At 39.6% G+C, this 27,701-nt stretch overlaps 2 protein-coding genes across 4 annotated transcripts; one reads left to right on the top strand and one right to left on the bottom strand.

The window, feature by feature from the left end:
- The first annotated feature begins 3,418 nt into the window (after window positions 1-3,418).
- six1a (SIX homeobox 1a) lies at window positions 3,419-5,878 on the top strand. Its single transcript, XM_068338903.1, has 2 exons — window positions 3,419-4,328; window positions 5,163-5,878. Exons 1-2 carry the CDS (start codon window positions 3,769-3,771, stop codon window positions 5,455-5,457), a joined length of 855 nt encoding a protein of 284 aa, XP_068195004.1. The 5' UTR covers window positions 3,419-3,768; the 3' UTR covers window positions 5,458-5,878.
- Window positions 5,879-19,854: 13,976 nt separating this feature from the next.
- Window positions 19,855-26,955, bottom strand: six6a (SIX homeobox 6a). Of its 3 annotated transcripts, none has more exons than XM_068338912.1 (3): window positions 26,058-26,955; window positions 24,833-25,012; window positions 19,855-20,505 (listed from the first exon to the last, which is right to left on the bottom strand). In XM_068338912.1, the coding sequence occupies exons 1-2, from the start codon at window positions 26,627-26,629 to the stop codon at window positions 24,847-24,849; spliced, it is 738 nt and encodes a 245-aa protein (XP_068195013.1). In that variant the 5' UTR covers window positions 26,630-26,955; the 3' UTR covers window positions 19,855-20,505; window positions 24,833-24,846. The 3 variants fall into 3 exon arrangements, with proteins under 3 accessions (XP_068195013.1, XP_068195012.1, XP_068195011.1); XM_068338911.1 differs by having other exon boundaries at window positions 24,806-25,012; window positions 26,058-26,954; XM_068338910.1 differs by lacking the exon at window positions 19,855-20,505 and having other exon boundaries at window positions 24,294-25,012; window positions 26,058-26,954.
- Between the last annotated feature and the right edge of the window lie 746 nt (window positions 26,956-27,701).

The following is a 27,701-nucleotide window of genomic DNA, read 5'->3' as shown; positions in this document are numbered from 1 at the left end:
CATGCTCGGGGCGTGTTTACCGAGCAGAGCTCTGTGAAAGCCGGGGCCCTAATTGCGTATTTGTGGAGGTGCTCCTCTGAGGAAATGCGTAATGATTTTGATGGGGGGCAATAACCCCAGTGCACTTGTACCAGGTCTAATTTTCCAACATGACAGGAAACTCTGTTAAGCTGATAATTGCAGCTCCAATTTCATTTAACTCACTCATGTCAACAGTTGTGTTTTGTTTTGAGAGAAGGAGGTTCTTCTTTTTTTCTTGCTTCCTTTCGCCTCACCGAATAAACCGCTTTAACTCAAATTAAAGACCGACTGAGGACATCTTAATTGAGGTAAGACGATGATTAACTACGGATTAGACGAATTAATCTGCGTCGATTTTGTGTAATTAATCAATTATAGAAGCACGTATTTCGTTATTGCATTTCACGTTTCTGCAAAGAAAACAACCAAATGTACGTTTTTATTCCGTGGAATTGTCGGTTTAACTTCTAATTAATTAATTAATTAATTAACTTTTGACATGTTTCTATATTCAGTAAGACAGTACAATTAAATGGTATTTTTTTTAAAAACAGCGCAGAAACGCAAATATAAAAACCCAAGGGAATAAACATCACATTTGTCACGTGACTGACACAGTGTCAGCTTTGTTCCGGTCACTGAAATAACACTTTAGATTTAGATCGAGTAAAAACCATCTGTTCGGGGAGCCGGTGTCAGTTTTCCTTAAAGTTTTCTAAAAAAATCAACTCTTTCAGGGTTTGTTGGGAAACGCTCTTTTTATTGTGACATTTTAAATGATTGGCTTTTTGCATTTTGTTTCCCACAGGACTGGAGTGATATCGTTTCCCAAACAATAAAGAGTTTTTATTAACTGGAACATTTACCTCTATCAATAAGCCTGATTAATTGGCCGCTTTGTCCTCCACATTGCCATCATGAGGTGAAATAATTTTTTTTTTTTTTAAACGAGAGCCAGCATTTCTCTAAGGCCTACCTCAGATGAATGAGAAATGGAAAAATTTTATTTTCCCTCTGACTCATTTAAGTTTTCCAGAAAAATCACTGAGTAAAGCTTGAAACATCCGTGAGAGCCTGTCCCGGCCTTAAAAGAGTTATTGCGGTTTCTTTCTTTCTTTCTTTCCTTCTTTCTTTCTTTTTTTATTTTTTTGACGCAACAGTGGAGAGTGAGGAAGTCCTGCTCCATGTAAGACCCATTTTGAAAAGAGTGATACCATGGCTGAGTATTGCATTACTAGTCGGGGGTATGAGGAGCCCGGCGCTGGCCGCGGCAGAGGCGGAGAGTCCACATCTTGAAATAATCTCGCCCCCCAGGCTGCTGAGGTTAAAGGAGGAGGCGCGACGCAATGTGGTAGAGATATTAGAGAAACCCGAGAGGAGCTCATCAGACAGCTCATTTACCGAAGCACTGAGGTTTTACACGCTGGCCGAGTGCAGCTAAAGTGGCCTGAGAGCCTGCGCGTCCACTAAAGACACGGTGCGTCATTTACATCAGGAGATGAAGGCCTAATTGAATCATGTCGGAGCAATATGGAATGGATGGCTGTGTCGAGCCGCCTGAAAGCAATCAAATTAAGTTGTTTTTAAGATCAACTTCAAATTAATGCAATAAGGTGTCGACGTTGAGGTAGAAGTTTTTTAGTTATTTGTTTAAAATGATCTATAGTAGGTTCATCTGTAGGCTGATGACATCACTGCAGATAAACAATAAAAAAAGAACATAAACCTAAATCCAATCTCTTGCAGGTGACTAACGAGCGACTGTGAACAAATCCCTCCTTCCTGTAACAAAACAGGATGCTTTAGGTCCAGTTTAAGATAAATAGTAAAAACAAAAAAATGTATTTAAAAAAACTGTAGTGTTACCTGTAATTCTTTTGTTTTAACTCAGTGAGCCCAATGAAAAGTCCCAATTAAATGTGATTATCAATCTTTCTGAATTAATTTTATTCAGTTAATTATTGATTTAATTCACATATTCCATAATTAATTATCTTGTGATTTTATCTTAAAAACTATTTCAGTTAAATTTCACCATGAACTTTATAGTTTATAGTAATAAACTTCTATACATGTAAGATGCATCCAGGGTGATGACGTAACTACAGCGTCATAATAACCCTATGATGACCCAGCTGCGCTTCATGAACTGCTGCGCAGGTGTGGAACTACAGACAGTCCTACTTGGAACCCTAGTGCTTTTTTTTAGGTGTCTGTTGCCACAAGGGCAAAGAAGTTGATCCTCATGCAAATAAAAGCAAATCGTCTCCACGCATGATTTATGGTTTTTAAATAAATTATTATTTCGTCATTAAATATTGCTTCTTAACATATTAAAACGAGTTCTTTTGGAGATGAAGAAATTTGATCTATGTGGCTCTAATCAACATTTGCACCATCAAGAACCAGTGTCGCAGAGAAGTCATTTACTAATGGATTGGTTTAGTGTTTCACCCCACAAAAACACACCGGAGTCAGTGTGGTGCCCGTCTAATCCTTGAAATATCCATGGCAACAGGCTAGATTTAGATCAAAATTCCCTTGAAAAAGATATAAAACATGAAATAAAATGGAGGGTTCCAATGTTTGTCCAGATGACATGAAATATTATTTTTAATATAATTCCTAACATTGTCGTATATGAAACCAAACCTGACTTCCATGAAAAGGCCTAAACAAAACCGCGACATGACATGAAGCCAGTACACACTCAGGCCTGAAAGCTGGGGAAACACTTTATTTTGCAAATTTGTGTGTGAAAAAAAGCGTAAAGGGTGCTGAATTACTTCTGTGCTTGTTATTTTCAACGATGTTATAAAAACTGCATCTTTGGCTTTAAGTGGCTGACTTCCTATCGGTGGTCTATGTCCCATTACGCCTTTGGCAAGTCGCATGTTTCTCATATAAAAAGGCGTAATGGACCCAACTATCATAGGAACTTATTAAATTATATCACCTCGTAAAATAAACGGCTTCGGTAATTAATAGACAATAAAAGGTGGTGATACAAAAAAAATCTCAGTCTGCATGTAATTAAGTTGGTGGGTGTCAAGCAAGATCAACTGTGATAATAAACCTCTGGTTGGTGACGTAACCATATCGATTTTTTTTATGGAGCAATCTAGTTTCTGTTTAAATGCTCTGTTTCATGACGTGTCCTGTTTCAATGTTTCAGCCTTCAAAAATGTTCCTTCACAAATGAAAAGCTTTTTTGCTGTGGTAAAGCACCACTCATGGAGAAGCACTGCGGTTTGTTTGACGTGCGCAAACCTGCAACCCTTGACGATATATATTCAGAACATGTGAATATGGCTTTTAAGAAGTCTGTAATAATTGATTAGTGTTTAGGTGCTGCTCTGCTCCCTCGACTGATGCGGGAGAGGGACTGTGGGGGCGGGAGGTGGGAGCGCTCCTATTTCAGCCCCTGACGCACTGCCTCTGGGGAGGAAACGGAGCTGCAAACTCAGTCCTGCTCTGCTGTACACGGTGCAGGGCAGAGAGAGAGCCAATCACCGAAACGCACAGGCTCCCTTTAAGCCTGACATATCTCCAAGAGGAACAAATTGTCCCAACAATCAACATCACAATCTGCGACGCGCATCAAGGGGCTGGAGCTGAGTGGAGAGCCAATCGGCCTGCGCTCCGCGGACGGATTGGAAAGGATTGCATCCCAACAAATAATCTAAAAACAAGCATCAATCGTTTCGGATACCAGCGCTTTTGGGTGGAGGAGTGAGCTCCGACATCATGTCTATATTGCCGTCCTTCGGGTTTACGCAGGAGCAAGTGGCGTGCGTTTGCGAGGTGTTGCAACAGGGAGGAAACCTAGAGAGGCTCGGTCGTTTCCTGTGGTCTCTGCCCGCCTGTGATCACCTCCACAAGAACGAGAGCGTCCTCAAAGCCAAGGCGGTGGTGGCCTTTCATCGAGGAAACTTCAGAGAGCTCTACAAGATCCTGGAGAGCCACCAGTTTTCTCCGCACAATCACCCGAAGCTGCAGCAACTCTGGCTGAAGGCGCACTACGTGGAGGCGGAGAAGCTGCGCGGCCGGCCGCTAGGAGCTGTTGGGAAGTACCGGGTGAGGAGGAAATTCCCGCTGCCTCGCACGATATGGGACGGTGAGGAAACCAGCTACTGCTTTAAGGAGAAATCCAGGGGTGTCCTGCGAGAGTGGTACACACATAACCCCTATCCGTCCCCGCGGGAAAAGAGAGAACTGGCCGAGGCCACAGGACTGACCACCACGCAGGTCAGCAACTGGTTCAAAAACAGACGGCAGCGAGACAGAGCCGCAGAGGCGAAGGAGAGGTACGTTTGACCAGCTTTACATCATAGACAACGGCATGTAAGAATTATCGCACGCTTCAAAGGCAAATTATGGTTCGTTTTAGGAGAAATGTTATGAATATGTTGCAGCAAGTTCCCAAAGAATGTGAAGAAGCTCAGATGGAGTTCAGACCGTCAGAAAATGGAAAACAACACAATTATCAGAATATTCTTGATAGGAACCATTTCTTTTCAAATAGAAGTTCCCTTTATTCATTTCGGTTATTTTTAGTTTCCCCCCCACACACACAAAAAAAGTCGCGCCCCGAGAGAAACGATAGTAAACAGAAGCGTGTTGTTGACAAATGGATCTTGTCCATCCTGATAAATGTGGCTTGATTTGGATCAAGTTGTCGTTGTTGTTTTTTCCGTTTCATAGATAAAGAGGATGTAATTTTTAAAACAGGTGGAAAAATGCAGAAAACACAAATTGGTTGCATTTCTGGATAACTGTTAATGTTTTGATCAGCAGTGGGTTGAAGGTTAGACTGGGTTACAGTTGACTACAGAAAGTAGCATCACACATTTATTTAACACAAATTATCACTACAGATCCTATAAACATAAAAGGAAAGAAAACATTTTATGTCCGAAATTGATAAACAAAATAAACATAAATCTATCAGATTAAATTTTCCTCATGGCATATGTTTGTTATACTGTATTTTTTTTTGGTTTTTGAGTGCAAAATAATTATCCCTACTTTTCCCGCTGCTTCATGATGCCATCTAAAGGCCTTTGACGCATGAATTTAACACCATCTTACAAAATGCGCACAAGGTTTTCCCCTAATTTCCCCTCCGTTTTGATTTCCAGAGAGAACAGTGAAAACAACAGCGCAGGAGGCAACAAACAGAACCAGCTGTCCCCGCTAGACGGAGGGAAGTCTCTCATGTCCAGCTCAGAGGACGAGTTTTCTCCACCCCAGAGTCCCGACCAGAACTCGGCGCTTTTGCTTCAGGGAAACATGAGCCATCCTGGGGCCTCTGCTTACCCAATGTCCGGCCTGGGGGGCCCACAGCCGGTGCACGGCATGCATGGACACCCGCACCAACTGCAGGACTCCTTGTTGGGACCTCTAACCTCCAGTCTTGTGGATTTGGGCTCTTAAAGAGGCTGCCAGATTGCTATATTTTACCAAAACAAAACGCAGAAAAAGAAGACTGATAAGTATATCAGATTGAGTACATGTATGAAATAACACTATAGTAACCTACCTTATAATATAGACTGACTTTGCCTGTCGTTAAATTTGGTTAGAACAAAATTCCTTTATGCGCTTAACCTGTACCCCCCCACCCCCCACCTCCAACCACAGGAGGCGGTTTTGAACTCCTGCACATGGAAACACACAAACAGGACCTGTCTGAAAAGTCAAACCAAACACTTAACTGGACTGTCCATTTGCTTAATTTATGACATTTTGTTGAGATAAAATAATTATAGCACCAACCTGCGCTGGAAACTAAGAGGTAACGTTTTCATTAGAGTCATGGTAAGTTAGTTTCCAATAAAACAAAGGTAATACATTTGTCTCTGTGTTATTTGTGTAGGCACAAAGCTAGAAAAATAGCCAGCGGAGTCTGTTCAAAATGTGTCCCAAACATTGTGAAAACAGCGTGAATAAGGAGTTAAATGATTGATTACCGCTCATTGATGTGAATCATTTCCTTTTGGGTGTTGACTTGTTTCATAATGTTTTACCCCCGGATTAAAATTAGCGCATCCTTTAGAAGGAAAAACGACGAGACAGCAGTGACATACATGGGTGGGATAGGAGTCCAAATCAAAAACATTAGGCTGTGACTCATTCTGTGGTCGAGATTGAAGTCATGCTGCGGCGTCTTTGGCTTTCTAACAATAATTATGGTGATTCGAAGCATAATTCAAAAGCGCAATCATAAAGGGAAATTTAATTATACAAACGTGAGTCAACATCAGCAGCTGTCTGTCAGGAGGCTGTTGTGTACTCACCGTGGGCCCTGCGAAAATGGTGGCTCCCCATCAAACATTTTTCTCTGTCAATCTTTTGTGGTGAGTGGGTCGTTAGTTTTATGTTGTGTGTTTTTTTTTTGTTGGTTCTTTTTTTGTTTGTTTTGTTTTTCACGTGAATTTATTCTGTCTGTTCCGGTCCGTGAGTAATGAGACACTTTTGGCAATCCCGACCAAAAAAAAAAAATTAAATAATAAAATAAAATTAAACATTAAAAAATAAAATAAAATAAAATAAAATAAAATAAAATAAAATAAAATAAAATAAAATAAAATAAAATATTGCATGTAGGACAGAATGTGAGATGATGTTGACCTGAGTAGGACTCTAATGCGAGGACGTCGTCGTCTCTTGTCCCCCACCCCCTTCACTCTCTTTGGGCTCATTTCAGGGTAAATTGTTTTGAGCAGAGAGCACAGAGGATTTCCTGAGTATAATCTGAAACAGTCGCTGCCAGCATTACTGCCTGATTGCGAAGATTGCAAGGCAGCAGCCTGACTTCAGTGGAGGGACCTTGAGGCATTCTATATCCTGGAGGCCTCGCTCTCTTTCTCCCTTCAGTCCCCCCAGGTCTACTCAACACACCAGGGCTGTGTTCCCCATCTATCATCCACAGACCGGTATGGCTTGATTGACTGATGGGCCTGTCTGACTGTCCTCAGCAGACCTTTCACTAGCAATCTTTAGGTCAGTTTCTTTTGTTTTACATTTGTAATCTAACATTTTAAAGTACTCAGTATGAGTCATTTTAGATAAAATATAGGAAAATGAAGCACCACAATTAAAGGAACTCATCATGTGGACATGTGTTTGTTAATCTTATAGCTAATTAAACTACTTTATGCACTTCTGGAATCTTGATCCATAAAAATGCACCATATTTGAAAAAAACAGGTTTTTTATTTATATTTAAAAAATCATATTGCATAGTCTCCAAAGTGTCATCCGACTGCAGTAAAAATAAATAAATCTACCAGAATGAGTGACATATGAAGTGGCAGAAATTTAAAAAAAAATACTATGATATATAAATGATTCAAAATTCTTAAATTTCATAAAATTGAAATTTCATTGTGATGGAGAATATTTATTGACTAAATGAACAAGAGTTAAAGTTGCCTGCAGAACTCTCAATAACAAGTCAGCCCTGTCAGGCTTGTGTGTGGATGGTTTGATCAGATCAGATTTAAACATGAACAAATAGAACTTTCACCCGACTCTAATGTTGTTTAGTCCTGATTGGTGCAAGGACACATGTGACATCATCTTTTTACACTTGAATGACAAACATATATATTAAATGAAGTAGGGAATAATGTTTTCACAGTCTTACTCCTTTCGAGGTTTGTTACTTAATTACTGTGCCTTAGTCCACAAGAGAGATTAAACCTCTGGAACTTCAAGTAAAATAAAAGAGGATTTTAAATTATACGACACTAAACAAACATGTACTGCCATAAAAAAACAATGAAGGATTAGTAGAATTGAGACTTTGCTAAGTAGCCCATTGTAGCCAAGGACGGTTTAATTTACAGAACATATAAGCAGTTCAATTCATATATAGATGTGTTTTAAAATAAAAATATCCACTCACATGGGCTACACTTAGAAATATCCTGCAGAATTATCCAGAGGTCATCCAGGATCAGGGGTCGCTTTCAATCATACAGTTCTGAGCAGAGCGCGTGTCCTTTCCTCTTGGCACACAGTGTGGATAAATATTCACAAATTAACAAACAGGTGATCAGTAAGCTCCAAAATGACTCATCATACCTGTTAATCTAATGACAACATGTCCCACAGCAAACAGACGCAGTGAGGATTAAAAAGGCTCTATGCGGCATATCGGAGGCTATCGGAGTCACCTTCAGGATGTGCAAGAGACTAAAATCAATCCAACACGGACATTCTGACAGTGCTTTTAATCATGATCAAATCCCTCGCTTTCATATCCAAAGGGACAGAGTCTCTTTTCATAAATCTACCAGCTGCCTCAGCCACCGTGTCTTCTTCTCATCAGCTTTGCAATAAGTGCAATCGGTAGACGTGTTCCAGCCCATACACCACATGGCATAAGCTGGGAGCAACAGCAGCCCAAAGCACATCCGAGCCAGTAACAACAGCTGCTGATGGCAAACAGAGTCCGTGTCATCAAAAGCGCATTTTATTTGACATAGGCGTAAGTGGCAGTGGCTCTAAATCAACAGCAGGAAGGGCATCGACGTGTGCAAATAAACATGGAGAGTAGCCTGCATGAGTCTGCAGCAACGTCTGGCTCGATGTTTTCTCTGGCTTCAGAGTCGCTGTGCGTCTCTTCTATGAAAAATCCAAAGCTGAGGAACTCTTTGCCTGATGGCTGCAGGTAGCTTTGCCCCACATGGGAGCAAGGGTGTGAGACAGTTCCAGGTATCCATAACCATAGGCCTCATGAGGGGTGTGTGTGTGTCAGATGGGGGAGAAAAAGGAGCGGGGGCAGGAGGGTGATGAGGGACAAAAGGATCTTTTCAGGTTTGGGGCAGGGCTGGCAGTGTGGGAGTGGTGGACTGGAGGAGGGGGGTAGAGAGATTTTCTTTCCAATGATGCATGGAACTGACAATGTTCCTGCCTGGACGCACCCGAGGCAGATGCAGGCTGAGCATGTGTGTATGTGTGAGTGTGTATGTGTGTTTATACCTGGGGAAACCATATGTGATTTACGTAAAAATTCTGAGCAAATTCCAGGATTGCAGTAGCTGACATTCATTATAATCTATGACATAAGAGGTCGAACTACATTATTGTGCTCTGATGACAAAAATGTTATTGTACTGATGTAGGAGCCATGAGCCAAAGGCAGCTTCCACTCATCAGCATAGGAAGTCTCATCTGTCAGGAAGCTCCTATGTGATGGAGCTGAAAGAAATATTTATCTCTCTCTTCCAAGCAGGATGAGTGATGCCTGACCCAGAGTTCAAACAGGAGGAAGAGATGACTCAGACACTCCCTGCATATTAGGGAGTTAAATAGCATGTTATATGTCAAATAAATGAAAAACAATATCATATGCGTGACCTGATGAAAGGGTGAAGTTTTCTCGTACGTTTCCAGAAGAAAAGACAAAGGACAAGATAAGACGTGTGTAGGAAACAAGACTTGTGCTAGAGAAATGTGGCCAGAAGGCAAAGGCTCATATAACACACTCTCCCAGGGACAACAACCCAGCTCTGGTTGCTGAGAATCAGATATGTATATTTTTGGAGCTTTGCGAGAAAGCTGATAGTGCATTAGTCCAATGTGCTTCATCAGGACAGTGACTTCTGTCTGGAATGTTGTTGGTTTTTGTTTGTTTGTTTTTTTTGAGGGGAGGGTCACTTTTTGTAAAGATTTTTTCCTCAACTTTGTTTTAGAGTTTCAAAGTCAAGTTAAAACAGATCTACAGCCCATGCTTACCATTTTTAGTGAATGTATTTCTTCCAGTGGGTTATGGGATAAGTTTCATAAAATGGAGACAAAGATGTAGTGAGAAGACATCTAAAAGTGATAGAAGCTGTCTAACGAAATGCTAGAAAATCCTACACAAGTACGATTATTATGAGTTTACAATTATAAATTAAAGGAAATAAAAAGCACAGGAACAGATATTTTATGCTTTTATAAATTGCCCTCAATGAAAATTCAAGATCCACATATTATCCAAGTTATTCAGTTTACAGCAGCAAGTCCCGTCTCATAATCCCACTTAGTTCCTCCACCCAGGCGTAATAGAATATAAGGTGCATATAATTTATGCAGAAAAATACAAACATGGCAATAGCTCGAAACAATTCTTCTAAGTAAAAAATTAGATTTGAGAAATGAAAAAGTAGGTAGCAAATTTTGTTGGACTGACAATCAAGATTTAACAAAAACTACAGTTGCACACCTTCTGAATTCAGCTTTCACTTGGAGATTAAATCCTCAACTAAAATATAATGTACATAATTTTATTTATGTATATAATATTCATCATTCAAAAGAGGCACTTAGAATGGTACTCAATTTTTGTACTTACTGAAATTCAGTATCGTTGGGCTAATAGGTTTTATGGAAATGTGTTCAGTAGTTTTTGCATAATCCTGTTGACCAACAAACCAAACAACCAACTCTGGTGATATGCTTCCACGATGTTTATAGAGCTGTTTTTATGTTCTGGTCACATTTTTTAAAGATGCAGATGGTCCTATCGATATACATCACATTTCTGATTTTCCTTTCAACCTGTTCGAAGATGGGTCACACGTAGAGTAAATAAATTTATAAAAAGGGTCTGCGATGTCCTAAAATCACTGGGAAGCATCGTCTGTCAGGATAATCCAGAAAGGAATGAATGGAATATTTCCTGGGGGATATTTCTTTGATGTGGAGTTATTTGCATTTTGTGCAATTAGTGTTTATAGAGGTAGGCATTTGGAACTGATTCAGAATGATGGAACATCATTCATCAGTGTGTTTATTGGATTATTGTGTTTTTTAATTGAATCTGGGGCACAGTCGCAATGAGAGATATGAAGACTATGGTACAAATACTTGCTAGTGGGGCTAATTCATTGTTGGTATTGTTTTATTGATTTTACAGACAAGAAATACAGTCACCAGATTTACACTCTTGTGATGCAACTGCAGAGCTGAAAGCACTGCAAATTATATATCCAACAAAATAAATTCAAACAGACAAACACAAGCCAAAATAAGACACTACTGACTCATACCCAGCAAATATACAGCACAAACACAAGGACAAAAGAGCTGCTCGCTCTGACAACACAGTCGAATGGCAGTGAACCTGTTTACAGGGAACAGCAGTGAACCAGAGACATGAGATTAAGCTTCATTTTATTTTCAACTCTGAAGGCATTATATAACTCTGGGTTAGGGTTAGGGTTTGGGTTATCTCACTGTCGGACCTTCAGTTGTGTGGATTTGCAGCACGATGTCTAATGGAGGAGGTTATTTTCTTAAATTGTTTGTGTTTTATCATGTGTATAGTGTCTTGAGCTCTCTAGGCCACCATACCTTTAATCAGGATGATTGTGTATATATGAATAAGAAATTACTGATTCGATCCAGAGAATAGAGGCAATCATTCAGCTTAATCTCTGTTATCATGTCAGAATGGATTTCAAACAAGAGTTTCAATGGGATTTTAGATGTAAACCGTTTAAATGAACAGATAAAGAGTCCAAACAAAACAAAGCCATGCTTTCCTTGTGTGAAAAGGTCTCATTATTTTCTGATGTCCATGGATATAAGAGCAGATATGTGCTGCCCTACAAAGGCAAAGAATAGTGTCTTCATTTAAAAAAAAATAATTTTGTTTGCCCCAAACGAAAGAAGCCAAACTTTTCAGTCTGTTATCGTCATGATTCTGCTGTCACATGTTCTGGACATATTGAGGTTATTATTTTTGAAGCTAATACAAAGTGCTTAAAGCACATTTGGCTGTTCTATAACGTAATATGATTTGTTGTTATTAGAATCTTGATTTTAATATTCTCATATAATCCTAAGGGTTCACTTATTGTTATCAATAGTAATAAAAATATTAAAAGTACACACAGCTTTTTCTTTCAGGCCATATAGCTTAATTATTTAACTGTTTGAAAAACATTAAACACAAATTCATGATAAGGTGACAGGAACAAATGGACTCGGGGTAAGAGCTGCTTAGTCTCTTTATGTCTGGAGAGATGGATTGACATGCTGTTGGTTTTAGTCTTTTCTTATCGTCAACAGGAGAATAAGAGCCTTAAGAGATCACATACCTACCAGTCTCATTGAGTAATAAGTCTTCACAATCAGCAGCGGCCCCTAACTTTAGCCAAGGTTGCCATGGTGACAACAAGGTATAGTACTCCTTCATCGATCAAATGAGGCTACGATGAAAAGTATATAGGTCATATAACTGACACGACGTCACTATGAGCAACCTGAGATGCTGCTGATGAATTCCATTTAAAATACATCTGTATTAAGTGAAAAATCATTTCAAAAACTGAAAATTTATGGGGGGGGGGTTTCCCCAATTTTTGTCTGTTGTTTATAGCGAGACCTCACATGAAGCCCCACGTCTTCTGAAGTCAACATTAGGATACTGCTTGCATCCTAACACAAGCATCAAATGGTTATTTTGAAAGTTTGAAGTTTCGAAATAGCAAAAGATACTTCTATACAGTATGTTTGATGAGTTACCTGACTTCTGTGAATGTATAGTAATTTTTTAGTATATCAGTGACAAAACATTTTTACAGTTAGACAAAGGGTTATCTTTATTCCCTGGTGTTATAGAATAATTATAGCGTTGACCTTCATTTCGACTCCTTCCAGAAGAGTGATAGCTGTTATATCCATAGCATATTTTCATGTGACGGAAACAAGTATGGACCATAAACAAACCTAAAAGGTTTCTTTTGTGCAGTCTGACATTACTTGAGCCACAACGACGCGATTAAGTATCATATTATGAACAGGGACATGGTTTCACAACAAAATTAATAATTGATAATTGTACAGATGGTTATCATCATCCTACTTTGCTCTTGCCTTTATATCCAGCCAAGAAAGGCTAAAACACAGATATATCACTGTTCCAGGCTCCAGGGGCTTTTGAGGAGGGACAGGGTGGCAGACACAACAAGAGGAAGTGGAATGGGATATGGGATAATGTAATATACCTCACAATCCAGAGGGCATCACCTCACCTATCCTGGGGCTCACAAATAACTCCAGTAACTAAGCCAGCCTTACATCAACCACTATGACCCCCCCGCTGAGCCCAAACTGCAGAACAGATATCCTCCAGGACTCTGAAACTACGTACAGTTTATACTTTATTTGCCCGCGTTGGAGTGACAGCAGCCCGAATCTGAGCTGCCATCATGCTCCCCTCACCCTTCATCTTCACACTGCAGAGTGGAATAAAATACCCTTCTTGGTTTCACACAGGGAAAAAAAAAAGAAAAATATTCAGGAAATGAAAGTTGTAACATGATCTTTTGTGTGCCAAGCGTGTCCCTGAGCAGGGACAAAAGGTCCAGAGAAAAGCTGCCGGGCCCATTTTAGCCTGCATGTGATGTAAGAACAGGGTAGAAAGAAGAGTAGAGAAGACAGGACTAGGTATATACTTAAAATAAATGCAGAATGGATGAACTGGAATGATTCTCTCAGACAAGTGATATTGGAGGAGGAGGAGGAGGAGGAGGAGGAGGAGGAGGAGGAGGAGGAGGTGAGGGTGCTGCACTGATGAACTCTGTGCAGAAACTGTAGCCCTCCATTCACGGAGCCCCACATCCCACAGATATTCATGCACCAAGCAAAATAAACTTCCCATTCCGGCCCTGCAGTATGTTTTCCAGCGGGCCTCTCATGAAAAAAAAAAAAAAGCTTCACTCAGTCAGTGGTCACGGTCCAGTTGAGTGCATCCAAGATGAGGACAGAAAGATGACGATTTGTGATTTGCATCAACATGGAGAGACCAAAACAACATATTCCAACATGCTTTCTGCACCTAGGGTTTCATTAATGAAACACCAGGAGCCAAGAAAGAGATGATGCTTCTTTTCCTTTCTGCAGTTTGGTGAGAGGCACTTTCTGATGTCTTCCATGGAATTAACAGGGGATCCTGGCAGCATAGAGGGAGGGGGAAATGCACTGCTGGTCCTCAACGCTGACTGGTGCATTTGCAGCATGGTGTCAGAGACTGGCGGTAATTACCAGGCTCTCTCTGGGTTACTGCTACACCAATGTGCCACCGGTGCTGGTATGCCAGCTAAGCTCTGTTATTAGGCACAGGGCTGCCTCTGCACTACTGTCAGTCTGCTTCAGTAGATGCAGTCAGTCTGTCTATCAGATCCATCCATCTATCTATTACAAAGTACAGGTTGAAGTGCTAAATTAGTAGAATCGTTTTTGTCATAACCAACATGTTGCAATAATTATGTACAATGAGCTGTCATCTCGTTCTCCTAAAATGACTGAAATCCACTCACCCATCAAAGGGGCAGCAGAGAAGAAGAAGGCCTGTCATCATCATCATGCTGCATGTTCTTCAAACAGACAGGAGACGAGCTAGTGACATCAAATGCAATGTCGATCGGAATGAAATATTCAGAACTTTCTTCTCTTTTTGCATATCAGGCATGGCATTTCAAACCAAAATCAACATAAGAAATTTTATATCGATGTTAATTTGGTGATTGAGACAAATTGATTTGTGTATCTGGTTCTTAAATCTTGTTCTTTGAAAACAATACATGATTTTCATGTTGCTTTCAAACGGGTTAATGTATCTATCTATACATATCTATCTATCTCTCTCTCTCTCTCTCTCTCTCTCTCTATATATATATATATATATATATATATATATATATATATATATATATACTGTATATATATATGTATATATATATATATATACACAGTATATATATACGTATACACACACATACACACATACAGTATATATGTGTGTGTGTGTGTGTGTGTGTGTGTGTGTGTGTGTGTGTGTGTGTGTGTGTGTGTGTGTGTGTGTGTGTGTGTGTGTGTGTGTGTGTGTGTGAAGTGGAATTTCACAAGATAAGTTTCTGTAGTCCTGTTAGCAGCAGACATGTAATTTTATTAATTATAAACCAATACAGTATTTACCATAACAAAAGGCAGTGGAACGACCTTCATGTAATGAGTTTACGTGATAAACAACCATTGTCTTTACAAACACTAATAATGCTAATTGTTATACATTAGAAAGGGTATGAAAAAATAATTTTATTATAGCTCTAAAAATAAATCATACAAACAGAAGCTGGAATAAATATGATGTGACCTTCAGAGTGCCAATTTTTACATGCCGCTTCAAAGCAGTGATGTATTGTATTTGTCAGCGTCAATGTGTTCGTTCGTCCGTCGGTTCGTATGTCCACCACATATCTTCGCAACCATTGCAGATAAAAAGATGAAACAAAAAAGCACATTACTCGGGCGACAAAGGGGATGGAAATGAGACGATGACCCTAACCTTGAGAAAACTAGGTCAATGTCAAATTTCAACTTTTGTCCACTCAGGTTCCAGATAAGAAAGACGAGGGAGAAGGCCAGTGTGAGTAAGACCAAACCTAGTGCTTTGATCCATGAAAGTAGGTCAGAACGCTAGCCTTGATCTTAGACCTATGCAAGTAGGTCAGGGTAACATTCTGAATTCAGGGGTGTCGCGGGATGTTGTATTGATGACTGCATTGGCTCTTGTTTCTACTGTAATTGTTAAAGACATGTAGATGAAAAACATTCGCGTGACTATGAGATTCCATGAAAATAATCATATTTTAATTATTTCATTTCATAAGCAGAAGAACTACACTTCAAAAATGTCACGACATTTTTGAAGTCTGAAGTCTAATATATTGTGACGCTGGAGACAGAGGGGCAGGAGAGAGCCGCTTGAGTCTTTCTGTGTCGGTTTGGCAGGTTTATAACGATGACCTAAGAGCTGAGAAAGGCTCAAGGTGCTGAACTTAAACTTGGCGACAGCTGCAGAAACTGGAGACCAGAGAGTTTAAATATAGACCCTTAAAATCCTGACATGTGCCCTTACCCTGCATCAACACTTTCTTACACATGTACATTCACACCCTCCACTCCGTAATGCTTTTCACTCATTTACATTCATAACAAAATTGACCTGAAGTTTGTTTGTATACATTTCAAAATTATTTAAAAAAAATCTTAGACATTTCTCTCTTTTCTTTTTTAAAACTTGTATTATTGTTAATGTGCCAAATGTTCTCCCATTAAATTAAGCCTGAAATACATAAAAATATGCTTGCATTGCAGACTTTTGAGTGATGTTTTTTTAAAAAATTAAATTAATCCTTAAGGGATTTCTTCCCAATGGAAATAATCTTACTGTTTTTTAATACTGGGTATGACAGATGAAACCTGTTTATGAGCTGTCTGCTTCCTGCTGTGGATGTTGTGCTCCATCTTGTGTCCAGAAGGAAAAACTACAAGTACACATATTGAATGCACTTGAATTTTTTGGGTTTTGGTTGTTTTTTTGTTTTGTTTTTAACGTTATTGGGGTTTTTTTATTACTGGTATTATTCTTTGCCTTTGTCATTTTTCAAGTGTTAATCTACACTTCTTACGTCCAAGAACCAATAGCCTTCATGGGTTCAATGAATCCCTCTCCAGAATCAAAGACATAGTGCTACAATGCAGAAACATAATGATATGGATCCAGATTTTTATTTGGGTCCACGCAAAACTTCTTTTTTATTTTGACCATCAAGACTGACACATTATTCCCTATGAATTGAAAGAAAATGTCTGAAAATGACCCCCTTGAACAAAAACGGCTCTTTATCCACTGAAATTTTAAATATAAATTTCTTTGATAGTTTTCGATTAATTCATTCTAAAAATCCAACTGACCAGGTGTGAAAAGTTTTCAGTGCTTCACAGTTATCCACAAATGGCACAAAAGGCAAAAGAGCATTTTCTCATCATATCCACAGGTTGAGAGGTTGTTCTTGTGCCTTAAAAGCTTTTTCAGGCCACAAGTAGATAGAGGAGAAAAGCCAGTATCCAGAAACCACATATAAAATAAATTTAAAATCACAATAGAATAAATCAAAACATAAATACCTGTATTATACATAATACTGGTATTTAATTTCTATCTATCTATCTATCTATCTATCTATCTATCTATCTATCTATCTATCTATCTATCTATCTATCTATCTATCTATCTATCTATCTATCTATCTATCTATCTATCTATCTATCTATCTATCTATCTATCTATCTATCTATCTATCTATCTATCTATCGTTGAGGTTTCTTTCTTTGGTCACTGTCTCTTTCTAGAGGTCAAATGGAGTACTACATCATTTGACCTGAAAGACCTGGTATATAACATGTTTGTAACATACAGTATCTTTTTTCTGGCAGACTGATTACAATTTGGAAGAACATCTTTCTGATGCTTTCATAACATCTAGTCAAGACTTCATTACTAGTAGGGTAAGCCCCAGGGTCATCCCCACGGCAGAATCTCACGACACCCCATCTGGTCATTTAGGAGAGCAAGAAAATATCAGAAAGGGTTAATAAAGTGAACAGAGATTCAAATCAGTACTGTATGTGTTTTCTTTGGTGCGCTGTTAAGTCATAAATATTTCTATATCGTTAATATATTGGTTATCTCGATGCTAAACTAGCTGTCAAACAAACTGTTCTGTATTTTCTGTATTATTTTTTTATTGCTAGATCGACAGCATCGCTTCAGGTCTACTCCTCTCCATCAGAGATCCTCCGCCCCGATCTGCTGTATCGATATTAATGTTCCCACAATGCACCAGGCCTGCGTAGATAACGTGTTTGCACATTATATGTTGCTCCTGGCGTGACAAAGGTCACTTACAGGCCTGAACACAGGCGGTGTGTACCCGTCGACATTAGTCCTCTTTGTCAGCAGCCAGTGATGTGAGCCCTGACTTCATCCAGTTCAGACTACAACCAGCATCCCTCACATTCCCTCCGCTGACAAACAGTGGATTTATGGCCACACAATAGGACCAATGTGGGTTCATTGATTAATCTTCTAGCCGAATGTATGATTCAGAGCCTGAACAGGACGTGCTGTCTGTTGTCTGGCCATATTGTTGTGGCAGTATGCCGCCCGAGAGGAGGAGATGCAGGATACATGAAAACCTAAAGCCAGGGTGACATTTGTTCAAAAATGGGAAGGTTTTTTTTTTTTATATCAGGAAAGCATAATCAATCAGTAAGCAATCAATAAACCCTATGAGCCTAACGTCCAAGCAGTTTAACATTCAGATTTAGTACAAACTTTAATACAGACTTTAAGAAAATAGGAAACATTTAATTTTCTGTGCCAGCCACGATATATAAGATTGTCTAATTAGGCTTTAGGAATAAGGGCCGATCAGGTGAACATGGCAAGAGCATTTATCCTCATGCGAATGGTCTGTAAAATGTAACATTAATACCCCATAGATTTAGATCTCACATGTCAGAATAACTCAGCAAATTTAAGACTAGGTCAACAGTTTGCTCTGATGTTGGACTTCATGTGGTCTTCTCTTTTTTCCTGTTCACTCGTCATCTGCAGAGTTTTGTCCTTCTTTTATCCACATCTCTGTGAACTCCTTAGCAGGGTACGAATGCACAATGTATGCTTTTATGTGCATTTGTGAACATCGAGACTGCAAATGTAGATTAAACGCTTCCTGTAAGAAATCTCTGCTACAACCTGCCTGTTATTTTCTATTTTTTAATTATTGACCGGTGTGCCCCTGTAGGAGTTAAATGATGTATTAGTTCTCCTGGGGATACTTCTCCCTTGTGGATTTAAGGATTTCTTAAGATTTAAGGATTTCTCCCTTGTGAGTGCATGTTCTAGAATCTTAGATTCTTAGGTTCTAGGCCCTATAGGGCCTGTAGGTACAAGTAAAGAAAAACTAAACAGTAAAGAAAGTGAAATTGTAGTATATTTACAGTGGGTCTCGAAGTACAGTACCTGTATTCAGATGTCACTGACTTAGTTTGCATTGTATAGGAAATATAATAACCAACTTTATCATAATTTATTATTTGTCAGGCTGGTTAAATGTGAATATTCTTTATGTAGCCTGTAATGTGTTGGGGCAACCCAACAGAGATCACAAAAACAGTAGAGAATCATTCAACATTGATTAAGCAGATATGAGCTAAGAATATAAAGCTAAGTAGAGCTGGTCAGGGGTGTTTTACTAGTATTGATCAGCTGTGTCCGTGTAACATATCTTACAATGAAGGTTCAGTAATAATGCAGTGCCGCTGTTGGTTAATGCACAATGTTCAAAATTCAGTACAAATGCAGAGTATGACTCATTTTCTATAAAGGCTTTCTATAAAGATGAATGTCCATACATTTGGTCGTGGACTGTAGGCCTATTCTACACTGGGATTTATCCAGCAGTCAAATTAAATGTTATTGATCTCATAGATTTTAATTTGCCTTATTGTTCCAGGGATCTTTGTGTTTTAAATTTGTCCCAGGAGCCTTGAACTGTTTCAATTTTGGTCAAAAACAAGGCAGCAGCATTTCAATAGTTTCCAGCGGTTGCGGACACTCATTCAAGTGTAGATGAAATATTCAAGTACACTTAATTCAAGTGCATTTGACTTAGTTGTAAATGTCCTTTGGTGAAGTAGTTTCTATGCGGCCAACTCTTGTCATTCAGTTTGGAGTGTGCACAGAACCAAATTCAGTAAAACTATATGAGGACAGGTAACCTGGTGAACTGTTTGACTGATTGTAGTGATATAATACAGCAAATATCTGAGCTGAGCTCATGTTAGTTCTTGACGAGAAAGGGAGCTGCATGAATACTGTTGGAGGACAGCATAACTTCTTCCTTAGCGTGTTCGTTTTATTTCGGGTAGTGAGAATGTTGTAGGTCTGAATAAAGGCTGGAGACGATGAACAGTCCTTCGAAGCTTTATTACAGAATATTCTGGGCACAAGAGACTTACAGACAAGAGCTGCAGTGGTGCAAACGAGTGCAAAGATAAGGGAGGATCACACATCATTTATACTCTAAAAGGCAGGACTGTGGGCGGTGAATCTGTTGTTTAAACTTGAATGTTGGTACATCATGACCTCTAGGCCTTAACACAAAATGTCAAGTCGACAGTTTCACAAAATTATCTCAGAACACAACATAATCAGACCCCATCAGGACTTATCTGTTGCAAACGACATTATCTAAGGATACTGACAGTCATACAAGCATTTCCAAATATGGTCAAACAGTAGATTATGTATATCCATACAGAGCCTTCATGACCTCACACAGCCTGGTGTCACCCTCATGAGCGCTGAATGATTTGACACACACACACACACACGCACGCACGCACACACACACACACACACACACACACACACACACACACACACACACACACACACACACAGATATAGATATATCCATACAGAGCCTTCAACACTAGAAGGCCATCTGGGAGCCTTCATGCGCTCTAACCACCAGGGGGCGTCACCAGCTCGGTGCTCCATCGGGTACGTCATGGTGGAGATGATGCGAGTCCTTCAGCAGATGAGGCAGACCTCTCACCACAGATTTTCTTAAACAGAAAATGAGATGGGAGGGGAAAAAAACCCAACCAGGTCATAATAAAACGAGACCAAGTCTACACAAACAGCTATGCAGGAATGGCTATATTAGGGGGAAAAATGTATTTTAAAATTAATATTTTGATTTGAATGCTTGGCCTTGTAGTGACAGAATTTCGACCCTCGGCTGATATTTTCGGTGCACTCTGGTTTTTCAAGAGATGTACCAACCAGCGCCGATTTAAGCTTGTAAACAAGTACTGTTGCAATGGAAGAGCTTCCCTTATTGCTGAATGACCTCGACCATTTCTGGAGACCTGTTGGAGAGTTATTTCCAATCTCATTATACAAGAGTATTTGTTTACTCTCTCTATGAAATGAATGAATGGAATAAATGCAAAGTAAACTTTGAGTTGTGATGATACTGAGGAGAGATTTGAGAACAACCAAGCAAGGACAGCAGCGGTAGAAGAAGCATTCAGTGATTTCACTCGTGAAAGTAATGATACGTTTAAAATGGTTCCAATAAATAAATCTGGATTTAAAAATAAGAATGAAGAAGATTGTTGTTACAAGGTCAAATATTTAAAGGTATGATAAATGGAAAATATTCGTTTCTTCAATTTAAAAGAAACATTCAAATCCGTGTTTTGTGTTGAATCTATTAGTTTTATTTCATCATCACGGGGTCAAAGCCAAATCTTTTCTGTGATCGATTGCTATTTTTCTTTTTTGTTTATCTCTCTATTTTATTTTTTTACTGAACATGAACTGATAATTTATTTATTTGGATTGACACATATTGACATTGTGTAGTTGTTTTAAGCGCATCTTGTTCAAACAATTTGTTCTTATCGCATAAAAATAACGAGACAATAATAAAATAAAACTCGTTATTACTTATTCTGGCATGGCAGCATTATTCTGCCGTAGAAACACAGTTAAACAGTAGTTAAGGCTCACTTTAACATATTTTAAACTTCTGATCCATTTAACCCAACAAGTGCATCACGATACAAAACGTTCAGGGGAGGAATATTGAGGCCATGGTTAAAAGTTCTGTTGCACTGTAGAGTTTTATGTTGAGAAATATTTCAATTTTTAGTGGTCATAGAGGGGAACAGTGCTGGAGACACCTCGGTGTAAAGCAGTGCAGTGAAACATCATAACCTCAGAGGTAATAGATCATTTATTTGAAATACTAACAAAACTGAACATTTCAGGGAAAACTGTCAGATAAGTAGAGCGGGATGAAAAATAGCACATTTACTTCCAGCATATTTTTGAATATGTGCAAAAAGCACCAAATGATGCAGCTTCCGCAGATTACCTGAATGGGAATGCGGGGCTTCAGTAAATGTAATTTCTCTTTATATATCAACACAGCATGTATAAAACCGGCATTGTGTTCATTGACAATCTTCGTGAACACATTGAAAAAGGAATAAACTGCTTTTCTTGGCAAACAAAGTCTGAGCAAGTTAAATTCTAGATGCTGCCGAACCGCCTGGTTCGGAGTCTTTTATCGCATCAATCAATTTTACACTAAATAATCGAAAAATATTTCCTCGATATGAAAAACACTGGTGGTCAGACTAAAATTCGTAACTTTATTTTTTTTAAATCTGAATTCCCTGACATAAATCTGGCTGCAGGTTCGGATCCCGGATCCCCTTTGAGGTTGATAATCTGCAGAGGTTGATAATCTCGTCATGGTTTCTTGTAATCGACTTGGAATTCAATCCGTTTTTAGTTAGAAACTTCAGATGAGTTTGACACCACTTTGTTTCACACATTAGAGCAGGAAGCCTCTGTTTGCGCCTGATGATATGAGTTCGGACAGAACTTCTTCCCTCCAGGTTTTATACAGGATCAGTTTCGATCCGTTTTCTGTTCCCACACAACAGTCTTCATTCCGATTTGCATGTTAGAATGTAGTTTTATTAAGGATACTCAAATTCTGGGAAATATTATATGTTATCAGAGATTATATGACTATTATTTAGTCCTGGATTTAGTATTATGACATAACAGGATATACAGTTTAAGTTTAGTGGTTTAAGCAGAACAGGAAGCAGGAATCCATGAGTCTGTCATGTCAGACTCAGTTTCAGCAACAACAGATAGAAAACCAAAAATCCAGCCGTTCAGACATCAGAACCAAAGCTGGAAGAAGCTCGACTTTTCTTAGAGCTCGTTAAAAAAAAGCTCTGAAGCCGAGATCCCCGCTGGATGTTCTGCTAAACCAACCGGCTCCAAAACACAAATCACTGACAGCTCAAGCAAGTTAAAACCAAATCAGAAGACAATCAATCGGTGATTAAATCCGCTTAATAGGCCGAGCTGAGCTGAAACTGTCACACACACACACACACACACACACACACACACACACACACACACACACACACACACACACACACACACACACACACACACACACACACACACACACACACACACACACACACACACACACACACAGGTCCTTTTCTTTTGGATAGGGACCCGCGGTCGCTTCCCTTCACAAAACAGCAGCAGGGCCTCCTTTGTCCGAACAGGGACCCCAGACCCATCATTAGCAATGATTACCGCTGACCAGTTTGACAGCCTTATTGACTGCGAGAAAGACTTTTTCATCTCGTCCCACGGTTGTTCTTATTTTTCAATAGAAACCAAAAATATTCAGCCATTTTGTCTGCGCTGTTTGAAAGAGGAGCAGCAAAAATAAAAAAAAAGAGACCCCGCAACTCTGTTTTCACTTGTTTCCTCTCTCTTTCTCTGTCCCCATACAGATTTAGCTTCTGTGTTGTTCCAGCTGAAAGGCTTCTCTGTGTGTCAGAAGTTACTCCAGACTAATTAATTGCAAATTGGACAAAACCAGGTGTCTGTCCAATCGGTTGGAAAAGCTCAGCTGGGACTCATTCATTGCGCTTTGCTCACTTTGGTCTTTATCTATCCTCTAACCACATTAACTCTTCACTGCATACCAGTTTGGATTCATAGACAAGAGAAAAGGTTTGATCATTACCAGGGTATTTTAAATACATTTTACTGAAATTAATTTAAAAAGTTCCGATTGTAGACCTTTCTTTTTTCTTTTTTTTTTAAATAAAAAAAGAGGAAAACTTTCTAAAACGAAATATTCTATATTCTATTATTTTTAAGATTAAATTGTGAGAACACAAACAAGTCAGTAAATTCAAATTTAAAATGAACCACGCTTCTGAAATATTTAGGATGATACCATTTGTGCGATTAACGTCTCATAAATTATACTGATTCAACTGTAATATACCTGCAGGTTTTTATGTCAGCATTTTATAACATGCGCTCCTCTATTTAGGAGAAACTGAACACTTGTGAGACTGAAGTCTGACTCCACTGCGCGTCCTCTTCCACTGGTAGAATAAAGCCTATTTCCACAATCTGTTGTGTTTCCGTCCCTATGATCTCTCTCGCAGATCATCCGGGTTAGTGAGTCGGCCCCTCTGTGACCTCTCGCTGTCAGCCCGCATTACAGAACGTAACGCATGTTGGCCAATTAGAGCTCGATCCGTGCGCGTCGGGAAACACCGCAGCAAGGCGTTAAAATCACCCAAACTTTTGTTTTCTTGAAAACAACAAAGGATTTATGTAAAAAAATAAAAAATAAAAAACATTCTACAACTGCAGCCAGCCTTCAGCAAAATACAAAAACAAAATAAAACTAAAACTATATTCTCTTGATCAACAATTATTTTATTAAGTTATCTTTACTTTTTTCCTTTACTGAAACACATTTTCACTAAAGCGCGCATGCTCAACAGGTTCACCTGTGTACAAGGTAAGTATTAAAAACACCAAGCAAATGAATATGAAATCCGAAGAGACAGAGCAGATCGGGGTTTGTTTTTTTTTTTAAATAGGCAAATAAACATTATTTATAAAACTTTGAAAGTAAAAATATCACAGTTCTTTTTCGACATGAAATACCCACAGAAAACAGCAGGTTAGGCGCGCAGATGCCTTCATCCCTTTTTAATGCTTTTTTTTTTTTTTTTTTTTTTTTTTAGCTTTTCATGTCGTTGGTTTATTAGTCCGTCAAATATCTTTCGTCCGTATTAACTTCTGTTATCCACGTGGAACAAAAAAAACAAACAAAAAAAAATAACAAAAAGAAAAGACGTAAAAGAAGGAAAAGGACGGTCCGCCGCAGAGCTCCGATCCCCCAAATGTTTTGGCACCCGTCAAATATCAGTTTGTGTGTTTTTATGACTCAATGCAGGCACTATGACTTGTTTTATTAGATTGTCTCTGAGTCCCCCTCACCCCAACCCCCCCCTTTGAATTCGTCACCCTCGATGTGCCGGTCAGATGTCACATTCACTGTCGCTGGAGGTGATGGAGATGGCCGAGGCGGCTGCTTTGCTGGACAGACTGGCCTCCGGACTGGACGCGTTCCCCAGGCGGTCCACGGTTCCGTCCTCATCCGCCAGGGAACGAACCGAGCCGCCGGACAGAACTTGCTGCTGGAGCCTGGGAAGATATGGGGGGGGGGGCGACATTAAACGTGTCTGTAGGGCTTTTCTTTCGAGTAAAAGCAAAATAATTCATGTTTTCTGAGAGCATTTTAAAGAGAAGGAATAAATTCTGTTTTTTTCTGAGACGATTCTACAACTGATGCTCTTTTTTTTTAGTCTATAAAACCCTGAAACAAAAGAAACGGATGCTACGCATTAGTTTTTTAAAAAATATTTTCATACAAAATACACGATATGAAATTAATTTAGGCTAAAATATTATTTTTTGCAGTGTGGGTGGCTCTAAATAAATAATTTCTTTCTGAAAAAGAACAGTAATGTACAGATGAACACTGATGCACAGCAGAGGATACCAGAGGGGCTACATTATAAATAGCATAATTTCACAAGGAGCTCCTTACTGTTTTAACACATCACCAATTGATGCAGATAATCACTCCTAAATTATGTTGTGTTTTATTTGTTAATAAGGATCAATGCAGATCTATTATATTGTTCTCGGGGGATTGTAAATTGAAATTTACGTCACACAATTTCAATATTCTATTTATATGTCTTGATTTATTTTAACCCCACTGACCCAATACCAATCTGCTGAGCATGAAAGAGTGAGAAAATGTGTCCAATTCTATTCATACTCATAAATGTTAATCTGCTTTTCAGTGTTTCAACTACAATTTTTAAATTAAAAAAAAGTCCCAATCTATAGCTTTGTTTTCACTCCCCCAAAAATATGAGTGAATGAATGGAAATAATAGGAAATGCTTTCATGGTAATTTCTTCATTTCAGACATAAACCAAGATTGTAAACATAATTTACAAATTTAATTTGTCCAACAGAAAATATTCCCCTGGTTGAAAGGATTACAGGATAATGATCAGTTTTATTTCCAGTAGAAATGTGACAATTGCAGCTTGTTTTTGTTATAATAAACACATGATAATTAATAACAGAACCCATTTAGTTGGATGTTGTCCTTTTCTACTGTTTCAAAATTATTTCTCGGACAGTTTTCATAATTCCAATCCGTCCAGCTCACCTGTTCTTCGCTGCCGCTGCTCTGTCTCTTTGTCTTCGATTTTTGAACCAGTTTCCTACTTGTGTGGGTGTTAGTCCTGTAGCCTGTGCAAGCTCCCTCTTTTTACTGGGATTCGGATAGGGATCTTGCAAATACCATTCCCTTAACAAATGCCGGGTTCTCTCCTTGAAGCAGTGGGTTTTTTGCTCTCCATCCCAAATGGTTCTGGGAAGGGGGAACTTCTTCCTCACCCTGTATTTGTCCACTGGCCCCAGCGGGCGTCCCCGCAGCTTCTCAGCCTCCTGGTAGTGCGCTTCGAGCCACAGCGCTTGCAGCTTCGTGTGCGACTCTTTGGTGAACTTGTGGTTCTCCAAGATGTGGTAAAGTTCACGGAAATTACCCGTGTGGAAGGCGACCACCGCTCGGGCCCTCAGCACCGATTCATTCTTATTGAGGACCTCGCAGGCCGCCGGAGCGACGGGCAGCGACCAGAGGAACCGACCGAGGCGCTCGACGTCCCCGCTCTCCTCCAGAGTCTCGCAGACCCCGGCGACCTGCTGGGGGCTGAAATTCAAGATGGGCAGCTGAAACATGGAGGCTTCTCCTGTGTTTCCCTCTCCCCCTCCTTTCTCCTCTCTCTCTCTCTCCTCCGAGCAGAGTCCTCCGTCCTTCTTTCCTCCGTGCGCCAGGAGAAAGTCCAAGACACCCCAAAAAACAAGGCAATCCCAGAGCTGCCGAACCAATCGTCTGTCCAGCCGTAAAAAACAAAAAAAACAAAAAAAAAAACAACAACAACCGCAAACACCAAATGCCGCGGAGGTGGAACGATGCTGATGGAGCCGGCTAACGCATCCTCCAGCCTGGGAATGTGTGTGGCAGGCAAAGGGCTGAAGGTGCGAGAAAATTAAAGCCGGAGCCACGATATCTTTTTCAAGGTAGGCTAGGATTGAAAGTCGAAAGAATTAAAGCCGGAGCAGAGATCTATTTTTTAAGGGGGGAGAAAAAGACAGTCAAGCCCCCCTCCGATGATTTTCTATTGGACTTGGCAGATTGGCTGCCCGGTTGCCATGGATGCACGTCAATCAATGTCAAGTTCGGCCAATCACGCGTAAAGAAGTGCTCAGCGCCTCCCTTTTCAAAAAACATAAACATTTTGACCTTTTTGCTTCGTATCTTCAAATGTTTTGCTGCCCCAGCGTGCTTTCCAAACACCCTCTGCCTTTGTGCGCCGAGCGGCGTAAAGAAAGACTCTTCAGTCCGCTTTAAGTACCAAAAGGAGGCAAACGCGCTCAGCTCAGTCTCCCCTCAGAGCTCTTGAAACGGGCTCGACAGTGAAGAACGACGTCCTATCTCCTGACGCGTCGTTGTGAAATCAATAAAATACTATTTTTTTCTCTCGACAAAATCATGTTTCCAGTAGAGAAATATATTGTGTTATTTCGTCTATGCCCCATTAATCTGAGTTTTAATGTGCTGTTTTTTTTAGGGGGGATGGGGGGGATTTTAACGCACAAGGCCTTTATTCTCGGACCCAGAGGTAATATAAAAATCGAACGCTCATTTTAAAATGATAAAATTATACTTCGTTATGTTCAACACTTGTATCATGTAAACCAACTCGTAGACGCATACTCCAAAGCTGAATAGTTCAAAAAGGGGTCAATG

This window comes from Antennarius striatus, chromosome 17 (genome assembly GCF_040054535.1).
Source record: "Antennarius striatus isolate MH-2024 chromosome 17, ASM4005453v1, whole genome shotgun sequence".
NCBI lineage: Eukaryota > Metazoa > Chordata > Actinopteri > Lophiiformes > Antennariidae > Antennarius > Antennarius striatus.
This window is presented reverse-complemented; position numbering and strand designations above follow the sequence as displayed.